Source organism: Protopterus annectens, chromosome 9.part0, assembly GCF_019279795.1.
Source record: "Protopterus annectens isolate FY-2018-M chromosome 9.part0, PAN1.0, whole genome shotgun sequence".
In the NCBI taxonomy this organism is placed as follows: Eukaryota; Metazoa; Chordata; order Ceratodontiformes; family Protopteridae; genus Protopterus; species Protopterus annectens.
This window is the reverse complement of record NC_056743.1, coordinates 1,351,411,861-1,351,432,023: the sequence shown is the minus strand read 5'-3', so window position 1 is coordinate 1,351,432,023 and position 20,163 is coordinate 1,351,411,861. Positions and strand designations below refer to the sequence as shown.

Genomic DNA, 20,163 nt, shown 5'->3' with positions numbered 1-20,163 from the left:
GTATGATGTATTAGTATGTCCTTTTGTCTTCCTAGAATTTATAGCTAATACCTTTTTGTCTATTTTAAACCTTTTGATGTGGTGGTGGTGGTGGTATGTTTTACAATTGGAGCTTTTCTCCTCGGGCCTCTGCTGAAAATGGAAATATATCCAGCTGGACTAGCTCGGTTAGCAAATGTTAAATAAATAAAATAAAAAAGATGCCAGCATTTTCACCTGCCATTCATTTAGGAAACTGCAGACGAGTGATGTACTATGGCTGCATTCAAGCATTACCCAAAATTGAAACGGATCCGTCAAAGCAAGTAGGACTTTGTGTGCTATCTAAAACACTAAACTTTTATTACAACATAAGACACAAAAATCAACGGAACCAAAGAGACAAAGTGCATTCAGCCCGAAGGAACGAAAACAATACTGGGAAGGTTTTTAAATAAGCAGGTCTACAACAGGGCCTGGCAGATATTAATAATGCAGACGTAGAGGGGGGCGGCAAGTTTTGATAAATAGAGTGAGCCGCTCTTATTTATTTTAGTAATTTTATTTATTTTTGATTATCAATTGATTTATTTATTTAGATTTGCTGACTGGGTAGAGCAAGAAGAAAAGTGTCAACAATCTTACAAAATACTGGGAATGGTACAGGTTGTAGGCGGGGTTTAACCTGATTGCAAAGTAAGCTGTCATCTGGGACGGACCACATCACATGTTTCACATGTCCTTTGCGATACATCAGCGAGGCGTGAAAAGTCACTTCCGTGTTTTTCCCCCTGACAGGCAAGAATAACCCTCCTCTTGTTACGCCCACTGATGTCATCAGTAACGTTGTCGGGGTCCTTTCATCCATGGTAACGTACCTTGAAAAGTATGGAAGTGACACTTAAAATGTTCTACGCTTATCTGAAAAAATTCTGAGGCGAGATCTGCGTGTTAGGAATGATGATTGTTTTTCCAGTTAATTATATTCTTCTTTGCGGACAGGTTGTGCTATTTCTATGTATCGTATTGTTTCATTGTACGTCGGTAATATACTCGCAGAACACCACGACTTCTGCCGCAAGTTTAACTGCTGGTTATTTTCTAGCGGAGACTAGTACTGCGCATCCTGTTTCCAACAGCAGTGCAGGGACTGGCAACAACACATGGGACTACAAAGACCCTTTATCACCGCTGATTCTTTGTAGCTTCTTGTAAGTGTGTACACAAGGTAGCATCTGATCAGCAGTAATTATCCGTATTGATTTTAACTATATGAGGTATTGAGATCTGTTGGATACCTTTTGTCAAAAGGAGTACATTGAATATTTTGATGTTGAACAAAGAAAGCTGTTATGTAGGTAACGTAATCAGTTATTTGTTTATTTATTAAATATTTCCTGCTACTCCCACATCTGTCTACGAGCTCCTACTCCGTTATCTGCTGGATCGTAGGCTCATAAGAATATACTAGACTAACGACCACCAGCCCAGGGTCTTTATAAGCGTAGCCGTACGGTGCAACCCAACTCAGTTATATTCCTATGTAAAGTGAATCTGTTTGGTGGGGTTCTAAAGGTTTAGTGTGGGGTGTGTGTTAGTTAGGGAATATTGACTGTTGGCCTTTGCTTGTTGGAGATATTGGGGCCAGACGGGGGTGAATATTTAGATTTATCATCCAATGGTCAAGGTTAACTTTCTTTTGAGAGACATGTCTGTCTCGCCAACATATTCTACTTGTGTCACAAGCAGAGTTTAAATCCATAGATGTAATGTTTCTGGTGCTGTTCGTTCCATGGATGTGCAAAAGGTGTGTCAGTGCTGGATCTGAGGAAGCCTCATCTGCCAGGCATAGATCGCTTCAAAGTAACCTGTAGGAGACTGAGTGTAGAGTTAGGGCTTTAATGCGATAGGTATAGGGCAGTGTGTTAATAGCCTGGATCCTTTTGGTGAGGAACTTTTGTGGGCGTTTTAACTGTTGCATATGTATGGGCAAGTACATACCAAAGGAGGCATTGTACTCAATGATAGGTCCGATAATAGGAAGTTACTAGGCTATTGGCCCTTACCAGCCTAGCCAAAAATTTAGCCAGTGTCCCAAGTCAGCACTCTATGCCACTGTCCAGCCAGGATACAGGTGGAATCCCAGGGGTGTATTTTCTGTTCCCCATCCAGTTGTCCAGGTTGTGCTTAAAAAAGGGTTAATGAGGTACTCTGCTTTACATGGAGAGGGAGTGTATTCCACAAAAGGGGGAGTGTTTTGGGACACAAATCTGTCCTGCCAACAAGTCCTACTGATGTCGCAGAACAGGTTGAGGTCGTGAATGTGGGTTACTCTAGTGGAACTTGACTTGCAGGTATGCAGCAGTCCCATCAGGGTGGTGTCTGAGATTGCTTTGTATACCAGACAGAGGTCACCTCTGAGGAGTCTGTAGGAAATAGAGGGACAGGGCTTATAGCCTGTTTGTGTAGGGTAGATGTTTGAAATCCTGAATTCCCTGGGTGAGGAACCTCTGTGGTCTCTCCAGCTACTGCATGTACTTTGTGAGGTACATACTGAAAGGGGCATTGTACTCAGTAATGAGTCTTATAAGGGAAGAATACAGGGATGTTATGACCACCTTGTCCCTGAATGCGATAATCTTACTAAAGCGCCAAGTAGAAAGCTTTCTGTATAACGGAGATAATATGGTGATAAAAAGTTGTTTGCTATCAAGCTGGGTGCCCAAGTCCCTCACAACTGATTGTGTGCTTAGCACCTTATTGTCAGTGTGATCCTTTGTGGTGACGTTACTCTCCCCAAAAAGGATGCTGTATTTTTTGGTATTTAGTTTGAGGTCATGATTCTGGCACCAGCCACTTGTTTGGGGGGATGTCCACATCACTAGGGGAATTGATGACAGCACCCAGCTTGCAGTCATCTGCAAACTTGGCCAGCCATATCCCACTAGATTTGGCCTGCACCTCCGAGAAGTATATCCCAAACAGCAGAGGCCCCAAGACCGATCACTGGGGATACACCGCTTGTTATCGGTCTACTATTTCAAGTAGCTTCCCTTATTTTGACTAGGTGGTTTCTATCAGTGAGCCAGTCTGCTGCCCATCTGGTAACATATGGATTGATGCCTAGTTGAGAGAATTTATCTGTTATACCTGAGTGGGGACTAGTATCGAAGGCTTTGGCCAGGTTAAGGTAGGCGTTGTGCACCGTCTTCCCTTTGTCTATGGCCTTGATGACTGCTCAAAGAAGTTGACCATATTTAACAAGCATTACCTCCCCTTGACAAAACCAAACTGTGTGGGATCAAGTGTCTGAAGGTTGCCAATGTCCTTGTTAATGAGGTCCATGATAATTTGCTCCATGGCCTTGCAGATGAGGCTAGTTAGGCTGATGAGTCTATAATTTCCCGGATTGGTGGATGCTGCATCTTTGTGCAAAGAGATGACAGTGGCTGTCCTGCACTTGGCTGGGGCGAAGCCGGTACTCAGGCTTTAGTTGAATAGGGTGCCTAATGGTGCTGCAAGTTCCTGACTGAGTACTTGTAAGATGCAGCCTGGGATGTTATCGGGTCCCATGGAGGCTGTATTTTTTTGTCTTTGAGAGAGCAGTGATGACTTGCTCCCTAGAGATAAGGGGAGGGGGGCAGGTACTGGGGATGCCCTGTTTTATTGATTGGGGGGACAGAGGAGTAAAGTTTTCACTGAATCTGTCTACCAGCAAGTTGGCTATATCTACAGCATTTGTGTATGTGGTGTCCTTGATCACCAGTTCTGAGCAGATCTGGGTGCTCCCCTTGAGATTGCCGACATATGTGAAGAAGGCGTTATGATTGTCTTTAGTAGATGTGACAAGTTTGGACATGAAGTTTACTATGGAGGATTTCACTAGTGCTCTTATTTGTTTGTTCAGGCAAAGGGAAGATTGCTTCCAATTAGGCACCTGCTCCTTCTTGGCCCTGGACCTCAGTTTTTCCTTTTATTATAGAGTTTATTTATTGTACATGTCCACCAGAGAGGTTTACTCTTCCTTCAGGAGGAGGATTTTGTCCTGTCTGGTATTCCTGATTCCATGCAGCTATATAAATGCTCATATAGTACTTTGGTGTAGGTTTGGACATATGTTTCCAGTTTCTGTGGAGGGGGGGGGGGGCTGTGAAGCTGTTTATACCTTCCCTCAGGAGGTTGTAATCAGCTTTGGAGAAGTATTTTTGTTTGACCCTAGCTTGGGGGGGGGGGGGGTCATGTGGAGATGGTGACTTCGAAAGTGATTGTTTTGTGGTCGCGTCTTATCAGGGATGATGACACTGTATGGATGCTGCAGTGGTTACTCATGTTTGTTAATACCAAGTCCAAGATATTTTCACCTCTTGTGTGAGTGCCAACCAACTGGTCCAAGGCATTTGCATAGACGAAATCAAGGATTCTCTGGGAATTTGTGTTTTGGCATGAATATTTCTTCCTATCTATGATTGGATAGTTAAAATCACCCAGAATCAGGGTAAAGGGTTGAATCTTGATAGATTCGAAGAGGTCCAGGTAGGTGGAGTGGGCATTTTGAGTCAAAGTTGGAGGCCTACAGCTATTTGATTTGAATAGGTGTCTTGTCAATTGTCAACTACACCTGGAGTGTTTCCTGTGCATCATACTGTTTGAAAAGCCTAGAGGTGTGCATGTCTTATATATATATATATATATATATATTGCAACTCCATCTCCTTTTGTTTTGCTGCCCACGGTTTGGGGTCTGAATGAATGATAGGATGAGTAACCTGGTATGGCTGGGGTGCTCTCCGCAGCTTTGAACCAGGTTTCTGTGACTGCACAAATGTCAGCTTCTTCTAGGGTTAAGAATGCTTGCAATGAATGCATTTTCATTGTTTAGACTCCTAGCATTTAGCAGCATGACCTTTAATTTATGTTTTGATGAAATTTTCATGTTGGTAGTTATGACGTCATGGCATTACCTAAAAAAAGCACTATGGGGTAGGAAAGAGCTGTTGCCAGGAGCTTGAAGCCCAAGGGAGACAGATGCAGGCTATCTCTGGCAAAGCATCATGGTTTGTCAATCATGTCAACCCAGGCTGTCAGGTACTGGATCCCCATGGAATGACACCAGAAACTAAGCCACTTGTCAGTTGTTTTCTGTTTGTATTGATCTGTTTGTATTGAGGCATCATTCTGGGTAACAGTAAAATGCTGCTTAAGACTAGGGACATACCTGCCTGGAACACCTATTCAACGAGCTTGATCATGTCTCTCTTCATGTAGTCCAGGGAGGTACATCTCAAGTCATTCTCTCCAACATGGATTATGACAGAGTCATAACAGTACCTGTTGAGAGACTTGAGTGCATTGGTGATATGGCAGATTCTGGCACCCAACAGACAACTAACCATGACTTTCTCCTCATCCAGTCTGGTGAGGAGCACATATGTGTGTCTCCCAATGGATTCTCCTATGACTAATATGTTTGGTTTATTTAGGCCTTAGTGGCTTTGAGACACAGGCGTGTGCACTCTGTGTGAAGTGGTGGGCAGTGGATTTTGCATGTGTTTATGCCTCAGAGGTCTTGCTTCTTTGGGTATACTGTTGTTGAAGATCTCCGCATATGTGGGGGTAAGTTGTGTAGGCGTGGGTGGTGGTTGAGGTGTGGTGTTCATGTTGCCAACCTTCTCAGTGCCAGATATACTGGTTTGTGTGGGAGAGAGCAGTGACACTAGGTGCTTGATGTAATTACATCTCTCACAAATTGTGGGGCCAAGTATAGCGGTAGTATAACTTTCTTGGACCTGGGTGCCAAACCCTTACTTATACGTTGGGCAGCATTAAATGATTGTGTTATTACTTTGGCTAAATGTTGGTCAAAAACCAGATTGCTGTCTACATGTGTTCTCAGATCCCTAATTACTGGGTCAACTCTCAGTACACCTTTCCCAAAAGACACTATAATGCAGTTCTTGGCATTGAGATTTACTCTGTGGTCACAAGTACAAGGCTCTCTGAATGTCACCAAAAAACACCACAGATAGAATAAAGGTGACAACCTGGTGGAGGAGCAAATCAAAGGTAGTGCAAAACACTGAATGCTAATCAAAAACAATAGAAATTCAATAAAAACTGTTCATTGATACATTAAGCACTTTTGTTCTATCAATTCTGGGACTTCTTGATTTCTCTTGTTTTTGATTAGCCCATAGTGTTTTTCTGCTACCTTTGATTGCTCCTGCACCACATTGTCACCTTTATTCTGTTTTTAATCAGTGGCTTTGACAGTAGTCGTTTGTGTTAGACCCTCTTACAGGATGTTAGTGTGTCATGGGGACAATCTGTGTTAGTTTCCAGTTTGCAATTGTGTGTAAACTTGGTGAGCTTGACCTCCAAGAAGTAGATGCCAAACAGGAGCTGGCCTAGCACCGATTCCTGAGGTTTTCCACTGGTGGCCAGTCTCTTGGTAGAGGTGGGCTCATCAATCCTGACTTCTTGGGTCCTAGCTGTGAGCTAGATGTCAATCCAGTGTGTTATGTAGGGATTTAGGTCTAGTTTGGTGAGGTTTGTGAACAATACCCGAGTGGGTTATATAATCAAACACTTTAGCCAGGTCTCGATAGGCAGTATGCTCCATTTTCCCCTCAGCATTTGCCTTGGTGGCACTTTCAGAGAAGTCTACCAGGGTTAGTAGCATGATCTTCCTCTGACAAAACCAAACTGGGATGGGTCCTTTGTCAGTAGGTTGCCAGTGGTTGATGGTCCACCCTTGTGAAGAGGATAACCATTGCAGTCCTTCATTCACTTGGTTCTTAGCTTGTTTTGAGGCTGTAGTTAAATAGTCTCAAGTGGTCCTGATGTTTCAAGCTGTTTCGAGGCAACCCGGGATATTGTTTGGGTCCATTGAGGCTGTGTTTTTGGTTAAGCGACTGCTGCCATGATCTGCTCCTTGCTGATGGTTGGGGGGGGGGGGGCTTATGCTAGTAGGGATTTTACAGAAGTAGGTAGTGGGAGGGTTGAAGTTGAATTTGTCATCCAGAAGATTTGCTATTTCACTCTGCTTGGTGAAGGTGGTGCCATTTGTCACCAGTTAAGTACACTGCTGTACCTTACCTTTAAGATTTTGGGCATATCTGTAGAAGGCTTTGTGGTTGTCTTCAGTGTGATAGATTGTCTTGACCTTGTAATTGGCCTTGTTGGACTACATTAGTCCTCTTAGTTTCCTGTTTAGGGTATTTAGTGAGCTCTTGCCATTATGAGAGTTGCCCTTTCCGATTTTGGCCATAATGTTTTTCCTTTTGTTATATACCCTGTTAAGGTTAGGATTTTACCAGTTTGGTTTGTTTCTAAAGTTTGTTTTGAGCTTACTTCTGGCAAGTACAGCAGCCTCTATACAGCCATTAGCATGGTTGTACAGGGTTTCTTTGAACAGTTCCAAACAGGTTGCTGTGAACTCGGGGTTCGGAGGACATTGAATTTTGACAGACTGTCACTTAATAGAATGTAGTTTGCTTTAGAATAGTTTCTAACTGTTACAGGTCGTGTTGGGTTTTCCATGGTGATCTTTGTTTAGAAAGAGACAGCTTTGTGTTCTGACTTCACCAGTGAGGATGTGATATGGGGGGGGGGGGGTGCAGTGCTCTCCCATATTGGTGAGTAGTAGGTTCAGTATGTTTCAACATTCTGTCTGGTCAAGGGTATTTGTGTAATAAAGTCCAGGAAGCTTTTTGCCTGCAAGTTGGAGGCAGTGTACGTTTCCCAGTCTATAGATGAGCTGTTGGTCTCCCATGAATTGGGTGTTTGGCTGGATGATGTGTGCTTCTAACAGGTCTACGTACGAGTTATGGGATTCTTGGGGCATAGATGGTGATCTGCAGCTTGCTAGGATATGGTAGGGAACTTTGTCTATGATGACTTGCATGTGGATTAACTCCAAGGCATCATCCTGTTTAACCAACCTAGAGGCATCCTTGTTGCTAATGTAGATCAAGAAAATCTCCACCTTTAGTCCTTATCTGTGCAGCTGATTGTTTAAATGTGTTGAAGGCACTGAAGCCTTGTACTGCAGGAATACTTTCTCTGGGTTTTAACCATGTGTTGGTAATGGCAAAGTTTGTATCCTCCAGAGTGAGGAGAGCTTGTAGTGCGTAGAGTTTCTTTTTAAGGCTTCTAACATTGAGCAGTAACACCTTTGGGTTGTATTTGCAAAGTTGTTAGTTTTAACCCAAAGCAGCTGTTGGCAAGAGAAAAGAAACGCAAACCAGTGGTAGTACACCTCGGCGATGACCACACACAAAGAACCAAGCAATCCAATAAAACTGCAATTTATTTAGCGCCGCGTCTTACAGTGACTTCATCAGAATAAAAATCAACATTTAAAATTCGTTTTTACATCCTCTACAATCATTTCATTGGTGGTGCTTAATCAACATCATCTCCTGTGATTTAAACACTCCCCTAATTTTACTATGGAAATAATACATTTTCCTCAGTTCCACTAAACAATACAAACCAATTATTTAGAAAAGTTCATACTTTTTCTTAAAAAGTAAATAATAAAATTGAAAATTTACTTTTGGATGTTTAAAAATAGTTAAAAAAACATGTTAAAATAGTAATGGTTAACTTACTTCAATTTCCTATATAGTACATGGATCCGCAAACATTCCAAGTCGCACCAGATATTAAAGTTTAGGAGCATGCATTTTCACTACAGGACCCAGAGATATTCGATTATTAAGACCAGGTGAGGCAGTTGGGTGCAGATCTAATTATCACAGTTCAAGCAAGGTCTCCCACTGCCCTCTCTGTGGGTTGACATCAACCTGTTCCAAGACCCAAAATTGAAAAGTAGCATTCCCACAGTTCTGAAGGTGTCTACATAAGGCATTCATTTCCATTCCTTTCTTTGTCTCATAATAGTGTTCATAAACTCTTAATTTCAGGGCTCTTTATTTTATTTTACATTTGTTGACCGGGCTGGTCCAACTGGATATATGTCAATTTTCAGCAGAGGCCCGGGGAGAAAATCTCCAAAAGCATACATTAATAACAGAGAAAAAAAAACAATTATCTATGAGAATATTCATTAGCATATATTTGCAGAAGAAATATTAGAAATTAACTACAAAGAACTACAAAATTAAAATGTGTACAAATTGAGCATGATAGAAGAAACAGGGAAGTGTTAGTTGATGTTCTGTAATCAGAAAAAATAGGAAGTACTTGTGAGGATATAGAAAGCTAGTCAGGGTTAGTACATGGGCAGAGCCAGTGGGTTTTGAGGTGAGATTTGAGTTGGGATTTAAAGCAAGGAGGAGAAGAGAGTGCAGTGAGATTGTCAGGAAGGGAGTTCCAGATTTTTCCTATTATGTTTGAGAACAGAGTTTCTGGGCATGTTATAGGATTTACAAGTGGAAATAAGAATTTTATGAGAAGAACGTAGGCTTTTAAGATTGCTGTAAGGAGTAATAAGAGTAGTGAGTATGGGAGTATTAAAGAGTTTATACAGGATTTTATGGGCTATGGAGAGTTGGTGAAATAAAATCAGGTTTTATAGCTCAAGCCATTCTAATTGGATTAAGTTTATGCAGTGTTGAGTTCTAAAAGTAGAGCCAGAGGCAAATCTAGCAATACTGTTGTAGGCAACAGCCATTTTGCTGAGGTTAGCTTTGGACAGATTAGTGTAGATAGACGAGGCATAAAGGAGGGTGGAAGCTAGGTGCGAGTGGGCGGTGGATGTTCTGGCAAGTGGAGTAAGGAATGGCTTAATTCTATACAATGAGCCTAGTTTTCTGTTAACTAGTTTTATAGTGTTGTTAAGGTGAGTGTCAAAGCTTAGATTGTTGTCAACCTCCACTCCTGGGAGCCTAGTAGTTGGGTCAGGGGAAATATAGGTACCATTACTTGACAAGACAGAGAAGTTGAGTGGAGAGGATTTACGGGTGGGGGAGAAAAGTAATAATTTGGTTTTCTTGGGGTTTAAGATTAAGCATCGTTTTAGGAACCACATTTCTACAGTTTGGAATGTCTGTTGGGTGATAGAGTGAAGTTTAGAGGGGGGAAGAGGCAGAACAAATCAGAGTAGAATCATCTGCATATTGTATACATGTTGCAGGAGGAATAGTAGTATGAAGATCATTAATGAAAATTGAAAACAGAAGAGAGCCAAGAATTGAGCCTTGGGGGACTCCAAGGGAAATGGGTAGGTGGTTGGAGAAGTTATTGTGCCAAAGAACTGCCTGCTGTCTGTTATGAAAATAGGAGTGGAACCACTTTATAGCATTTGTGTCTAGTGCGAAAGATTTAAGTTTTAGTATCTCATGATTGACCATATCGAAGGCTTTGGATAAATCAATAAAGAGAGCAGAGGTAAGGATGCTATTATTCCGGTTTTTGTTGATGCACTCAGTGAAGGAAAGGAGGTCTGTTGTGGTGCTGTGGAATGGTCTAAAGCCATGTTGACAGCTAGTAGATTGTAATTTAAGAGGTGATTTAGAAGTTGTTTTTGGACGCATTTTTCCATGATTTTAGCTAGGGGGGAGAGTAAGGCTGTGGGTCGGTAGTTTAAGAGTTCAGTTGAGTTGCCACCTTTATGCAGGGGAATAATATAGCAATAACCCACGCCTGGGTGTGGGTAATGCTAAATTTACCCACGGTTGGCGTGGTTTGGTCCCGAGGGCGGAGCCCTCGGGACCAAACAAAGCCAACCGTGGGTAAATTTAGCATTACCCACACCCAGAAGTGGGTTATTGCTATTATACCATGACATTAAGAAAAGAAACTGTTACTTTTCTTAAATAATGGCATAGTATAATGCCTGTTTACTGCCCTTCCGCAGATGTCTGGCATCCGCGGCAGTTCTGATGTACTGCGCGCCTGCGCAGTACATCAGAGTTGTAAAAGCAACGGAGAAAGCAAGATCTCCGCTTTTTTAGTGTTTCGCTATGTAAAATGAGTTTAACATAGCGAGACAGTTTTAAAATAAGCAACGGAGATGTCCGTTGCTTATTTTAAAACTGTCTCGCTATGTTAAACTCATTTAACATAGTGAAACACTAAAAAAGCAACGGAGATCTTGCTTTCTCCGTTGCTTTTAAACACTGTCTGCTATGTTAAATGGGTTTAACATAGGCGAGACCTTTAAAATAAGCAACGGAGATCTCCGCTGCTTATTTTAGCTGTCTCGCTATGTTAAACCCATTTAACATAGCGAGACAGTGTTTAACGAAGAGTTATACTAATGGAAAAAAGTCCTGGCGACCGGACCTTTTTCCATTAGTATAACTCGATTTACAACGGGCACGCTGGCCAATCAGCGTGCACGTTTTGGGGGGATCATGGTATAATATGTGATATTTTCCAGATTGAAGGAATGTAGCCTTCGATGATGGTTCTGTTAATTAGGAAGGAAATGGGATAGGCTAATGTTTTAGCTGCAATTTTTAGATATTGAGCTGGTAGCTGGTCAGCTGATGGAGAGGAGGATTTCAGTTTGTGGAGCAGAGAACATATTAGTGATGTGGGTACAGGTTGCAGTTGAAATAAGGGAATAAAAGTATTAGACGAGGTGGACAGGGAGGGGATATCTGGGGAAAGTTGATTAGATAGAGACTGGACAGTTTCAGTAAAGAAGGTGTTGAAGGCATCAGCAGTTTGTTTTGGGTTGTTTTGGGAAGTGCCTGAGGGGCATGGGGTGTCAGAGTGGTCAGGCTTTAAGAGTCTATTTATTCCTGCCCAGAACTTTTGCGGATTATGTTGTTTAGCTTGTTGTAGATGGCAGTAGTGGTTTCTTTTATCTAGATGTATGGCTGTTTTTGTAATGTTTCTTATTTGCCTAAAGTTTAGTTTGTCGATGGGATCTGTAGTTCTGTGGTATTTAGTCCAGAGTTTATTTTTCAGAATAATTTTATGCCTTGTGTCCTTTGCTAGCCAAGGTGCGGGTTTTGAGCTAATTCTGACAGATCTTGAGGGAGCGTGTGAGTCTAGACTAGATATGAACTTTGAGTTGAAGTATGAGAGAGCATCATCCAGTGGAAAGTGTTTGAGGGGACCAGTTACAGGCTTTAAGTTCAGCTTTGAAGGAGGAAAGGATTAGAAGTATAAAGTATAGCAGCGAGTAATTTAGTTAAGTTTAATGCAGTGGGTACAGAAAGTAAGGTAGAATAACTTTGCAAGTTAGGGTGACATCTAGTGGACAAAAGGTTTATTACAGAAGAAGGTAGTTAGCAGGTAATAACATGAGCGGGAGAGAAAAAGAAAAAAAATTACTCAGGCCGGGAAAGGAGTGAGGAGGACAGGCCAGAAGGGGAGAATGCAGCAACTAGTGTGAGGCAAGGAGGGTGGGGCTGCTAGGTGTCCTAACTAAATAGCGTCACTGAAGGCCAGGGGCAAAAAAAAATTCTCATTTATACAAAAATGCAAAAAAAATAAATTTGGCTAGAAGGAACACATACTTTCTAGCTTCCTTAAATACAGGGTTCAGAGTAGTGAGACCAAAACTTTGAGGGAACAGGGAATGAGGCAGTAAAAGGTTCTTTAAATGGGTTCTTGCTCGCCAGGTAAATTCCCGTATGTCTAGGGAGTAGGGTCAAGTTAGAGTAGCACAGGATCGCTACAGTTAGGAACGCATAGCAGCCAGGGGTAAACTGTCCAACATAGTTTGCTCAGAATCCTGGCAGAAAGCTAAGTAATCTACCCCTCTTGAACAGTTCTAGTACCTGTTAGCTTTAAGTTCTGTTCCTAAGCAAGGTAATTTCAAATTGGCCATTTGTGCCATGTATTTACACTGTTGGCACATTCCACACCTGTAGGTGCCCTTAGCCTTATTACTACCATAATTGTTTAAATCACTTCTAGGTTCTTTTTCCAAAATGTTCTTGATATTCTTCCCCCTATGGTATGTAAACTGTAGTGCTTTTGAAAACACCACCTGGCTATTTGGAATTTTGGAAAAAAAACTCCCAGTACTTTCTTATGTTTTGTATTTCAGTAGTGTCTTTGTCATATTTAAGAATTAAAGATGTAGTGTAATTAGTTCCACTTCTTCCTATACTCCCTGTATGGGAAACAAAATTCTGTTTGCAGTTTGTAATTGCATTAGTTCTATTAAGTGAAGGCAGTAAGTTAACATTTCTCAAATTGTTTCCCAAAAGGGGGTTGTACTTGGTACCCCATCCACCCAAGATTTTTCTCTTGACTGGCATAGTTAATGTGTTGGGGTAATCCCTTTCATTGAAAAGTTGTTCAGCATAATTTATCTCATTCTCATATGCAGAGGTCATGCGGGTTACACAGACTATTTGTCCCTTTAGTATACTCCTTTTCTGGTGTTGAGGGTGGTTACTACTAAAATACAAGTAGGTGTTTGAGAAATATTCCTTCCTGTATAACTTGGAATTTAAATGTATAATTCAATGAGTCCTTAATTGATGTTGACATCAAGATAATGAATTTTGCCACCTTTAGTACTGTGGATAAATAAAAAAACAGGTAGTAGAATCAATGTACTCACTTTTTTCCAGTTCATTGTCTGAACCATTCCAAATTATAAAAAAATATCATCCAGGAATCATTTATTTATTTATTTTATTTAACATTTGTTGACCGGGAATGTCCGACTAGGTTCCACAGAGCCTGTTTTCAGCGGAGGCCCGGGGAGAAATGCTCCAGATCATAAATCATATTCTTATAAAATAGTGAATTAAATACATTTTCTCCCAGTGCAATAGGACAGTATTGGCAAAAAGTGTGGCTCAAGCAGCACCCATTGCTGTTCCACTTATTTGCTTATAAAGTTCCCCATCAAAGTACATGAAATTTATTTTTGAGTACCAACTCTAAACATCCTGTAATTCATTTCAGCTCATTGATACTCAGAAGGTCACTGTCAAACAATATGTCCATACACTAGTATAGTCCTGTTGAATGTGGAATAACAGAAGGTAAATTCTGCACACATACTTCACAAAACCAGTGTGCCATGCAATCACAGCCCTTAAAGCAAAATAATATACCCAACACACTAGTAATAGGTGACTCTGTAGTCAGGCACACCGACGTCCCACTCACTAGGCTGAACAAGGAGAAGGTTACTGTTAGCTGCCTGTCGGGTGCCAGGATCTGCCACATAACACAAGCACTCTGGTCACTCCAGAACAAGTACAAATATGACTCTGTTATTGTCCATGTTAGTGTGAATGACCTGAGCCGTACCTCCCTGGACTACATGAAAAGAGACCTGGAGGAGCTCTCTGATCACATAGCCCAGGCCGGTATGACCCTGACCCTGAGTAGCATCCTGCCCTCACCAAGAACGATACCATGGTGTAGAGAAAAAAATTATCAATTTCAACAATTGGCTAAGCTTCTGGTGTCATTCAAAGGGGATCCAGTGTCTGTCAGCCTGGGATGACATGCTCGACAAGCCACGCAGCTTCGCTAGAGTTGGCTTGCACCTGTCACCCTTGACTTTCGAATACTGGCCAAGGCTCTTGCCACCCCCATAGTGCCTTTTTTAGGCAAGGCTCAAAAGACAAATCCACTGCCGTACGTAGCACAAGTAACAAAAAACTGAGGGTAATGCTACTCAGTGCCAGAAGTCTAAACCTCAAAATGCACCCACTCGAGGCACTCCTCAGTATGGAGAAAATCGATATATGTGCAGTAACATAAACCTGGTTTAAGTGCACCCCAGCACTACTAGGCTACAACTCATAGTATACATTTCGGCCAGAAAACCCGGACTGAAATATAAAAGGCGGCGAAGTATCCGTATTCATCAAAGATACCACACCTCCAGGTTAGTGGCACAGCACGATGCTTCAGAAATCATCCACGTGCAACTAACAACAGGCAAAACTGCTATTCATATTATAGCTTGCCCACTATGTCCCAGGACCCCCACTCCGCATTCTTGGATACATAAAGGTCCTACCAAACACCCTGATATTGGGTGATTTCAATTACCTAAACATTAACTGGGAGAGCTACTCAAGTACAAACTTTCTTGCCCAACATTTCCTAGAATTTATAAACTCAAACACCCTGGATCAGCTGGTCAACACCCCCACCAGAGGTGACAACATATTAGACCTGGTCATCACCAACGTGGGCGGCCGGTGTTCCACACCGGAGGTCAACCCCTCTGTGGTTAGATCTGACCATAAACTAATCACTCTGGATATCCACATTCTGCCACCACCCCCCGGTCAAAGAAACCACAGTGAAAAACTTTTCAGAAGCAAACTTCACGTTACTTAAGACCGAGGTGGGAAGTTTCAAAGCCCCCATGCTAAAAGATAATGCTGTCCAAGCTGTAAAATTGTTTACTAATGCACACTACGGGCACCAACAAGAATGCATGGATTGTGCTATCCCAAACAAAACCAAGACTCACTCCTCCCAAGAAGAGGAAACCAGTCTGGTGGACCCCTACCATAAACAAGCTATACAATAGAAGGAGGGAACTAGTACAGAAAAGAGTAAAATCCCAAGAAGGGAAGACATCCCTGATCAGTATCAGCAAGAAACTACGTTCCCTCATAAAATCATCCAAGGCTAGCTTCGAAAGAAAAATTGCCATGGACTCCAAAGATAACCACAAGGCATTCTTTAGTTATGTCAAGAATCTGTGTGGCAATTCTCAGATCTGCTCGCAGTTAGTGCAGAATGGCACAAAATACACTGAACCGACCGATGTAGCCAACATCCTGGCTGGCAGGTTCAGTGCAAACTTCACCTCCTCACCCCCAAAAGGGCCTGTAACCATACCAGAAGAATGTAGTGCCCCTGAAATCACAGACACTCGGGTTAAAACAGCCCTCTCCAAAGCCAAAAACACAGCATCAATGGGACCGGACGGTGTCCCAGGCTGCGTCCTACACAAGCTCAAAGATGAACTAACCCCACACCTAAACACACTGTTTAAACTCAGCCTCTCCACAGACTACTTGCCCACAGAGTGGCGCACAGCAACGGTTATTCCGCTCCACAAAGGTGGAGCCACAGCAGACCCCGGGAACTATCGCCCTATAAGCCTGACTAGCTTGGTCTGTAAAGCTGTGGAGCGCATCATCATGGATCTCATTAACCGAGACATAGGGAACCTCCAAACACTAGACCCTACCCACTTTGGCTTTAAGGACAGATCATGCCTCTTAAACCTGGTGGACTTCTTTGAGACAGTTACCAAGGCTATATATGAGGGAAAGGTGGCCCACACTGCCTACTTAGACCTCGCAAAGGCCTTCGATACCATTCCCCACTCTGGTATTATAGACAAGCTCACCAGCCTGAACATAAACCCCCTACGTCAAGAGATGAGTTACCAACTGGCTCACGGACATAAACCCACATGGTAAGAGTTACGGGAGCTAGGTCTGACTCTAAACCAGTTACAAGTGGCATTCCCCAGGGCTCAGTCCTAGGACCCCTCCTGTTCTGCATATACTTCTCAGAGATACAGGCAAGCACAGGAGGACTATGGCTGACCAAGTTCGCAGACTACTGCAAACTAGGGGCTATAATTGACTCTCCGGCTGACACAGACATCCTCCAAAAGGGTCTCACTGAGACGGATACCTGGTGTCAAAACCATGGTCTCAAGCTAAATACCAAAAAGTGCATAGTCGTCCCCTTTGGAAAAAACAAAGTACCCACAAACTACCACATAGGTGGTAGCCTCCTAAATATGGAAGACGTAATAAGGGATCTGGGGACCCAAGTAGATAGTAACCTCTCCTTTGATAATCACATTGCCAAAGTGGTTAGAAAATCCTTCTATGTGGCTCACCCTGTCACAAAAGGCTTTGCATCCAGCCCGAAAGAGGTCATTGGGCCTCTACACATCACTCATCTGACCCATCATAGAGTACAATGCCCCATTTGGGATGTACCTTACAAGACACCTTCAACAACTGGAAAGACCACAGAAGTACATCACCAAGAGGACCACAGGTCTCAAGCAGATGCCATATGCAGCTCGACTGAAGAAACTCCAGCTGTACTCGGTTGCATACCGCCTACTCGGAGGTGATCACTGCCTGACATACAAGGCCATGTCCAACCCAGAATTGATGGACATGCTCCACCTAAAGAAAACCATATCCCCTTGAGCCACACGCTCCAGGGATCTAAACCTCACCACAACAATAAATAGGACGTGCTGGTGGGATAGATTCCTGTCCCAGAGACTTCCTATGCTCTGGAACAAGATTCCAGTCTACATTAGGCAGAGCTCCTCGCTAACACTCTTCAAAAGAAACCTTGACGAGTGGATGGGAAACAGAAAGTTTACCCCATGGATCACTTCAATGGCTCTGCTGGACAGAGGCACAGGAAACTAATCTAAGGGGGGCGGCAAAAGCCAACACATTCTGGCTAGGCTTATAAATGCCTTTGGGCAGATAGGTAGGTACTAGGCCATCTGTAATAACCAATAAATGATGGGGCTGATAGAATTCTTTTTTAACCTTAGATAAGTAGTCATGCGAGTCAATTTGTATATGACCATAAAGACCCAGTATAGGTTTCAACTTTTTATCTCCAAACACTGCAAGCCTGTGTGTTTTGGCCCCAGATGCAGCTACTGTGGGTCTAAGAGGTGGATCTGTTAGATTTTTGTGTATTTTGGGTATACCCGATATAGACAGAATAAACGGTTTCGAGGTGGATCTATTAGATTTTTGTGTATTTTGGGTATACCTGATATATACAGAATAAACGGTTTTGAGGTATTTATGAAGTCCTAGAGTTTTTTTATCTTTTATACCCTGCAGGAGGTTATCTTCCAAAATAAGGTCAATTCTCCTGAAGGCAATACTGATTTCATTCCACGAAACCTGGGTATACCTCAAATCACTATTCAGAAGATATAACTTTTTAACTACATTCCTTTATTTGACAGTAGTTTAGCGCTTTCATTCTTACAAACCATAAGAGTGAAATCTAACTGTGCACCATGCCTAACAAAAAACACAAGACATCTACTTTAAATTAAGAGGCAAAGCCTTGTCATACTGGCACACCAGCAAAACCCAAGATAACATACTGACAGCTTGGAAACAAAGCAAAAACACATATCAAATTAGAGAAAAAAATACTTTACTGACTCACAAGAAAAAAAAAAACACAAACATTTTAGTCTTTCATTTAAAAAAAAAAATCCTCCAGCCTAGCCAGCAAACACCCACCCCATCTGTCTCCAACAGCAATTATAGCATTCTCTCACAGTTTAAGGCCTTCTTCACAAACTCTAGCCTCTCATTATCTAAAAAACATAGTAATACCCCTCTATCCATCCCACTCCCATCCATCCACACCAAGAACCCATCCAAACCAGTACCATTAAGAAATTACACAGTAAGCTTAAAACAACAACCTTAGCTGTTAATAAACTACCTACCAAATTCCATAAACTAGCTGCTGACACCATCGCCTACCCTATACTCATCCTCATGAATTCCTCAGTAACTGAAAACTACATACCCACACTCAGGGAAAATAGCTCACATCATCCCACTGCATAAAGAAGGGAACTCTACAGAGCTGTCCAACTACTGACTCATAGCTATCATGTCACCACTCTCCAGAGTTCTAGAAAAATGTAAACACACCGAACTAATGGACTTCTTTCACATAATCTTCTTTCACATAATCTTCTATCTAACACACAGCATGTACGTTTGCCAAAATCACAGTACCACAAATGCACTCTTAAGCTTTACTAACACTAAATCAATTTGGGAATGAAGGCAAACTTGTCTCTTCCATCTTCTTAGACCTGTCAAAAGCCTTTGATACTGTGTCCCATCACAAACACGTCACAGATCTATCCACATACAAACTCAGTCACTCATCACTTGACTGGTACTAAGCTGTCTAACCAGTCATCAGCAGGCTGTTATATGGCAGCAGGATCTGTCACCCTCTCCTTCCTGTCTCCATGGGGTTATCACAGGGTTAAATTCTTGGACCTGTGCTTTTCACTATCTTTACAAATGAACTTAGATCATAGATTAGTACTAGGCTAACTGCCCTTGCGAGTCATTTTAAGCCTAGCCAATTATCCCTTGAGAGACTCAAACCCTGCACCTTGTGTTTGTAAGGCAAACACCTTAACCATTAGGCCACCCTCCTTCACAGTGCTATACACCTTGCTTCCATTATTCAGTATGATGACGACTCCACACTGATCTTTGCAGCTGCCGCACTACAAGAACTCAAAGTAGCCACAAAACAGTTCTTCACTGCTGTAGAATCTTGGTTAACAGACTCTCAACTAATACTTAACCCAAGTAAAAGAAGTTATGTTCTTTTCCCCTGATAAACCTCTCGACTCGTCATCCTTGTACAAAGTATATTCCTCCAGCAACAGTATCACAAGCAGAATTACTAGAAGCATCATAGACAACAAAATGAAATTTGACCTATACCTAGCTCAAATAATCAGAGGCATGTATGAAGTTAGGCTGACTTTACAGAATCAAACAATTTCTAACTGACAGTACAAGACAGGCTACCACTAGAACTCATTTGATTTCTACTATCCTATATGCTTCCCCAGTTTTCACCAACTTAAATAAAACAGATCTAGTAAAACTTGAAGCCCGCTACAATAAAATAGCTAAATTTGCTACCAGCTCCCTCCATAGGACCCACCATTGCCTAGCCTTAAAACAAAGTAACTGGTTAGAATTACCCTGCTGTCTAACTTTCACTCAGCTCAACATTGCACACAAACTGATACACCACACACACAAATCCCCAGCTCTCCAACAGCTGATCTAACATTGCACACAAACTGATACACCACACACACAAATCCCCAGCTCTCCAGCAGCTGATCTAACCTAACACCAACTCCTGTGTTCTTCGCTCCACAAATATCAATCCTTGCAATCCCACCGATCAATACCGACCCACTACAAACTCCACTAGTACATACCCCGTCTACTCCAATAGCCACTTTCCCATACCTATCCCAACCATGCAAAAAGTTCTTCATAAACTAAAACCATATACTAATGCCCCAGATAACTTACTTGCAGAATTCTTACAACTATCAGCCTCCTCCATAGCTTACCCCATCAGTATTCTTATCAGTAGGTCCATTCAGGAATCATACATACCTGACATCTGGAAAAAACATATGTTCTCCCACTTCACAAAGGTGGCAACAACTCTGACGTATCAAACTTCCGA

General features: G+C 42.2%; 1 protein-coding gene across 1 annotated transcript in view; it reads left to right on the top strand.

Annotated features, from left to right (window-relative positions):
* Positions 1 to 776: 776 nt before the first annotated feature.
* TM2D2 (TM2 domain containing 2) overlaps positions 777 to 20,163 on the top strand; it is a 324,727-nt gene continuing 305,340 nt past the window's right edge. Inside the window, exon 1 of the mRNA XM_044084334.1 lies at positions 777 to 1,190. Within this exon, the coding sequence (XP_043940269.1) occupies positions 937 to 1,190 (254 nt within the window). The 5' untranslated portion in view covers positions 777 to 936. The remainder of the gene's footprint in view (positions 1,191 to 20,163) is intronic.